This window comes from Sinocyclocheilus rhinocerous, unplaced genomic scaffold (assembly GCF_001515625.1).
Source record: "Sinocyclocheilus rhinocerous isolate Xijiao unplaced genomic scaffold, SAMN03320098_v1.1 scaffold806, whole genome shotgun sequence".
In the NCBI taxonomy this organism is placed as follows: domain Eukaryota; kingdom Metazoa; phylum Chordata; class Actinopteri; order Cypriniformes; family Cyprinidae; genus Sinocyclocheilus; species Sinocyclocheilus rhinocerous.
The window spans coordinates 98,632-105,393 of NW_015648045.1; the positions used below are offsets into that span (position 1 = coordinate 98,632).

At 38.8% G+C, this 6,762-nt stretch overlaps 1 protein-coding gene across 1 annotated transcript; it reads left to right on the forward strand.

Moving 5' to 3' along the window:
• Positions 1-205: 205 nt before the first annotated feature.
• LOC107709573 (IQ and AAA domain-containing protein 1-like) lies at positions 206-2,366 on the forward strand. Its single transcript, XM_016514078.1, has 4 exons — positions 206-366; positions 1,173-1,350; positions 1,485-1,723; positions 1,839-2,366. Exons 1-4 carry the CDS (start codon positions 217-219, stop codon positions 1,989-1,991), a joined length of 720 nt encoding a protein of 239 aa, XP_016369564.1. The 5' UTR covers positions 206-216; the 3' UTR covers positions 1,992-2,366.
• Positions 2,367-6,762: the final 4,396 nt, after the last annotated feature.

A 6,762-nucleotide genomic window follows, 5' to 3' on the forward strand; every position in this document is an offset into this window, starting at 1 on the left:
AAAATGAGGGAACATAGTTTATGGGTGTATGTGGGGGTTACAGAAAACTTTGTTAATCAGTAGTGAACAGGACGCATTGTTTTCAGTCAAACGATATTAAAGCATGCACTCACTTCACTAATGTGGTATCATGTGCTTTGGGGGCAGTGTTGATTACAGTTGTCAGTGTTGTTTCTTCTCTGGCCGATAAGTGATTGTTTGTGAGTGAGAGAGCTGATGATTGTTTGTGTTGTTGTACCGTTTGGCCTGCGTTGGAAGAACATTGTCGTGTTTTGGCAGGTGGCTCGGCAGCTGCAGCCCTCAGTCATTTGGATTGGCGACGCTGAGAAAACATTCTACAAGAAAGTTCCAAAGCTGGAGAAAGAGGTTTGTCTACCAGCAGGGAGAGAACATGTCAGCTTATATTCACAGTCATTAGAACACTTGCTAAATAAACTCATAACTTTCAATCCATCCCGGCATACAACTTCAATACCAGACCATCAGCTGTGAAATTCTTCATTTGTTTAGTCTTTCATTCACAGTCATCCAAGGTATGCAAACTCATTTTTAAAGACGTTGTCAGTGTGAGGAGGTGGCCTCTGCTGACCTCTTGTGGTTAAAGATGAAGATACACTGTGGTAATATTAATAGAGTGCTGCAGTGATGACATATTTTTGTAGGCCAACCTGGAAATTAGCATCACCCTGATTCAATCAACAAAAAACCAACAGGATTTTTCCAATGGCTTTTGGATTATTAAAGAAAATAAGCTCTGTCACCATCAAAACTCCATGATCACAAATGAACACAACAAAATGAATTTTGAAGCCTAAATACAATCGCCATAAGTAAAAAGCTAAATGGTGGCTATTAATGAACTACACGTCCACAACAACTTCTGTAGTCATATTTAGCCACATGTTAGAGCCGCTTTTTCAGTTATCACAAGGGGGTACTGATGTTTATGTTGTGGAACACTACATGAAAACATATTAGGTTTGTGTTAACCACAGACCTTATTTCAGGCATTTAACCAAATACCCATTCAAAAAAAAACTTGTCTTTAAGACAATGAAACCAGAAGTGCTATAATGCTAACTCATTTCGAGGTTTTGGCCTAAAAAAAAAATATCCCTCCATAACTATTTTTTTCTTCAGTTCAGTTTTTTCTTCATTCTGTTCATTTCTAGATGGAACCCAAAAGACTAAAGAAAAACCTGCCGAAGGTCCTGAAATCTATTAAACCAGAGGACCGTGTATTAGTGGTGGGGACGACTCATAGACCTTTTGATGCAGACATAAAACCTTTCTGTAAAGTTTACAAGAAGATCGTTTTGATCCCTAGACCAGATTATGCTTCAAGATTTAGTAAGTAAACATCTGTGTCTTTTAAAGTTATTGACATATAGTTCAGTTTGCATTTCTATACTAAAAACTGCTTTATTATATGTACTTTATATGAATTTTAAGAGGTGACAAACATATGTATCTTTAATGTTTAGCTCTGTGGAAGGAGCTGCTCCAAGCAGGTGGTGCTCAGCTGGGCCCTAAGCTGGATCTGAGCTCCCTAGCTAAAGTAACAGATGGTTACACTCAGGGTCACATCCTTCAGGCGATCCAAACTGTCCTGAACTCTCACCGCCTCAACCAGCAGACCAAGAGACCCCTCACGGCGGTGGAGTTCATCCCCCCTCTTGCAAGACAAGATCCTGTCTACAAAGAAGAGGAGGAAGCCTTTAAGGTCAGTTTTTTGTGATGCTTTCTGGACGGGTGCATGTGTTGAACCCAGCTATATATACACGTATATATATATATATAATGAGCGTACATTATGTTTGTATTTTCTGTATTGATAGGCATGGTACAGCCGGACACCTCTGAGCAAAAAACGGGCACGAGCGGCCAAGGCCAGTGAGGAGGAGGATCACAAGAAAGGGAAAACTAAAGGAGGAAAATCACAAAAGAAAGAAAAGAAGGGAAAGACTAAAAAGAGAAAGAAAAAGAAATGAAAATGGACTAACAAAACAGGTGACACCGTTTGTGGTCATCTAATCAGAGCCTAAATTCAAATACAGCCACAGTTTCTCTTCTGGCCAGCAGAGGGCATGAGCACATCTCCCAAAGAAGAGTCTACTTATGTCTACCAGTACTGTATGTTTAATCCTTTCCTTTTTTGCTCAACAAGTACATTTTGTGGGGTGTTTTTTGTTTGTTTTGTTTGACTTTGTTTCTCATCTGTGTGTTTTGTTAGCATCATGTGTCTTCTCTTCAGTTGTATTGTTGGCTAATTCTAATATTTCGTACTTTGCATTAGTACTGCTGTACTATTGTAGTTTTCTGCAAATTGTTTTTTAGAAAAAAAAAGTTTGGTTATATAGTTTTGCGCAAGTACAAAGCTGAGTGTATTGTTTAATATTTGTTTTGTGGTACTTTTTTAATAATGTGATTAATTAAAACCTGACCTAAAGCCAGATAGCCATTACAGGACAAACCCTGACCTGAAATCTTCTCTCTTGACAATTTCCTGAAATGATTGGCAAAAACATTGAAATCTGAATGTCACACTTGTGAAATAATAAAATAGTATAAAAAAAAATATAAAGTATAATAATGTATAAATGTCATTGTGTTGGATAACAAAATATGAAATCAAAGGGCAGTTATTTTAGAGAAAAACAGCATACCTTTCATGCAAATCATTTTTAGACAAAGAATTTAATTAAAATATAATTTATAAAATATTTTAGAATTTTATACATTTTATTTGATAAAATAATAGATAATGGCCTGGTTTCACAGACAGGGCTTAGACTAAATCAGGATTAGGCCATAGTTCAATTAGGACCTTTAAGTAATTTTTATAAACGTGCCTTAGAAAAAACATTACTGGTGTGCATTTTGAGACAAAATAAAGGCACTGGTATATTTAAGATCAGTCAGAGCAAGTTTCTTTCAGTTGAAACAGCTCAGACTTACATTTTAGTCTGGGATTAGGCTTAAGCCTTGTCTGTGAAACCGGGAGATAATGTTTATACTGTAAAATTAAGACAAAAAGCATTTGGACACTTTGTGGTCATCAAACTACTGTTGTGAAATGGTTAAAGGGATAAGAAAGACTCATTTACTCATCCTCATGTCATTCCAAACCTATGTGCATTTCTTATATTTTGAAGAATGTAGGTAACAAAACAGCTTCTGTTCCCATTGACTTCCTTGTATTTTTGTCCATACAGTGGAAGTCAATGGGAACCAAAACTATTGGTAACCAGCAACATTCTTCAAAATATCTTCTTTTGTCTTCCACAGAAGAAAAGAAAGTCATGTTTGGGATGACATGAGGGAGAGAAAATGAAAACAGCATTTACATTTATGGGTGTACTAGCTATACCTTTAATTTAGTTCTGAAATAAAATGCCACCTTGGGCTGCAGTGCGACATCTCTGCCCAGGTCTCAGAGTATTTAGTGTTCAACGCTTACAAGACAGCCTGCTCTGCCAAGCAGCTGACCCACTTCGCTTCCTCCTTTAGACTCCTCTTGCCATGGGAGCAGATGCCTGTTTTAAATTCCTTCATTCTCAGCAATCTGTGTGCTACCCCTTGTTTGCAACATAATCAACTCCCTCACTCATCCCAGGTCATTCTTGGTATATTCCTCTCTCCTCTGTGTGTTTTTTTTTTGTTTTGTTTTTCTTTTTTGGCTTGCCTTGTTCTATCTTTATCCCACTCTTCGACTCTGATCCTACTCCTCTCCCCTTCTCATTCTCACCAGGTTTATAGGGCATGACCAACATAGTCACCTCAATGTGCTCTTTGTAGCTTCAGCTCACATCTAATTGAATTAATCAGGAATACGTGTACATACATACATACGTGCGTGTGTGTGTGTGTGTGTGTGTGTGTGTGTTCTAACCCAAAGAACAAAAAAGAGCCCTAAAGCTGGGTGACATGTTAAGAGGAGTGTTTCTTTTTTTTTCTTGACTTGCTAATTTAAATGCGAGATGTTATGCACATGCCCATGTGCACTGGCTTATATTTGCACACCTAATTACTGAAAATAAAAAGATGATTCGAAGTCATCTTTTCCTGCAGTGCTCTTCATACTGTTTTTAATTAAATGCCTCGTTTGACTGTGCATTATTCTCATAGGTCATTTCCCCTACACATTTCTCCCCTTCAGGAGCGCTAATAATTAAACATTATTCAGATTGGATTAGTCAGATGCATCTTTTTGTCTCACTGAGACCTGAGCGCAGAGCTTTCTCGCCCTGTGGCCATTGCTGTAAAATAAAGTACAGCAACTCCCTCATTTCAAGGGGCCTTTTAACCATTGTTTTGCAATTACTATTTATTTCCCTGTCCTGTGGCTCCAGGGTCCTAGGCTTTCTTATGCAGGGCTGCCTTTCCTGCAGTAAGCGGTGACCTCTGAGGTACTGTTAATAGTGATGCAGCCTGCCTGGGCCTTTACAGCTTTAGCAACCCTAGGTTTGGCCTAGGGGCTGAAGGGTGAGACAGACCAGGAACATGTCTTGGCAAAATCACGGCGACCCAAACCACTATGGTAAGCCTACAATGATATATATTTTGAGCTTTTGGGTCAGATTTGGTGGTAAATTTCAAGTTTACGTCAGCAGTTTTGCTACTTACAGTACTTGCTCAGACAAAATATCTTGTAAGTCCTTCTTACTATCAGCAACTAGTCAGATCCACATTGAACTGGCCTACAGTGTAGGTATACACAATGTGATAATCCACAATTTTTATATACTTTATTTTCTGTATAGAGCCACTGATCTGCTAAATGCTGTCATTGGTGCCATTTTGTATTAAAAAGTGGTGGGAAAGGAGGTATTAATCTCATTATCCTTCCATCTGTTGGTCCAGAGATTTTTCAGGTTACTAGATGGTGGATCTATGAATTAGCATTATAATATAAATAATGGCCTATTGATCTAGTGGTAGTATTTTGCTTTGAATACAAGAGGTTTGGGCTCTAAACCTGCTGCTTTGCGTATGTGGTTGCCTTACAGTTGGTGATGGACATTGACGTTGTGGCAGTACCAGCCTCATGTGAATACTTCATTTAAAGGCAGCTAACCGTGGGCTTCAGGACCCCTCCGTGGGGAGGAGAGAAACCACAGTCACCTCCTTTCTGGAATAATTATGGAGAAGAGAGAGAAAGAACATTTAGCCAGCTGGGTATTATAAAACAAAGCAATTAATGTTATGCTAATTAGCCCAACATCATGTAATTCTTTATCATTTGCTAATCATTTGTTAATTAGTCTGACTTTTTAATGCAGCAAATCAAGAGTGATTAATTTGAACACATTCTAGTATTTAAAAAAACTCCATTGCAGAGCTGCACAGCATGAGTTTAATTCAACTTCAACCTGTTTTACATACGGTTTACATAATGCAGTTTTCCACAAATGCAATATGAGTCCACTGGACAGTTAAAATTGTTTGGCTTTTCCATGTTTGAAGAGATGTTTGGGATTAGGGAGCAATTTACATGCTTTTCACAAGCCGTTTGTCAAACAGTGGAAAATGGACTCACTAAACCTGTCTAGGTTTCAGGCCAGTTGTGTGGATGAGAGAGGCCTGGCTACTCAGGCACTTCAGATAATCATTACTCAAACAAGGACTTACCTGGGGAGGAGAGCAGACTGGTTACACCTTTATAAATACTTTAAAAGGTCAGCTAACGTCTGTATGACAGAGCTGTTTATGCTGCTAGCGGCTGAGAGTGACAGGGTAGGCAGTGCTACTTACACAGACGGGCTGTTGAACCAGGTGAGTGAGCAATTAAAGTCCAGGTGTGCTTCATCTCAATTACACCACTGTCCTGCCACTTAATGACCAACCAGCCTGCCCCGGTCAGAAGCTCCAGCAGGGGAATCTGGGAAATCACAGGCCTCTGCTGCCGCCTTTTTGGTCAGGGGTGGAGAAGCCCTAACATGACTGTTTTACGTCCTTGAGAAACAGAAGTGCAAGTGATTATCCGCATAACTCTTTATTCAAGTCTAAGTTTTCTTCTTTGCCAGGTCAAAGTCTGACTGTCTCACGTCATTAGATCACTGGAGACTAAGGGTACATTCACATGACAACTATGTACTAAAAAAGGATTTACTTTGTGTTTTTGAAAAGTTTCACACACAGTGTTGTCAAAACAATCCCTGTTCACATGGATCCATTAAAACAACAAAAAAAAACCTCTGTATTATGCTAGCTAGGCCAGTAGTTGGCGATGCCACTAAAGAAATACACATTGCTGTAGACTGAACATGTAATACGCATGTGCATGACGTCAGCGCTTTCAAAAAAATTAGTTTTTGTAGTTTACTCTAAGGTTTTCAAAAACCTGCACTGTTTTCAAATGTTTGCATTTTCAGGCCCCCAAAATGAAGGCCAAATTACACAAAAAGTTTTCCATATATAGCTGAAAATGCTATTGTGTAAACACCCTCTAATAACCCAGACATGAGTGGCACATTATTATATCTGAGCTAAGATGAGTGGGGTAAGTGGAATTTTGCAAAAACAAGCGACAGTAAAGATGATACATTATTACAAAAAAAGTTATTCAAATAAATACAAAGTTCTGTCGTAAAACTCTAGATGGCACAGGTCGATAGGTTCTAACTCAATCTGATACAGTATAATTACATCAGCAGCCAATGAGCTTGCTGCTCAGCATTCAAATACTTCGCCAGTGCTTCCTGTAGCATTTGCAGCGTGCTTCAGAAAACCTCCACCTTCCCTAGCTCCACCTGTATAAAT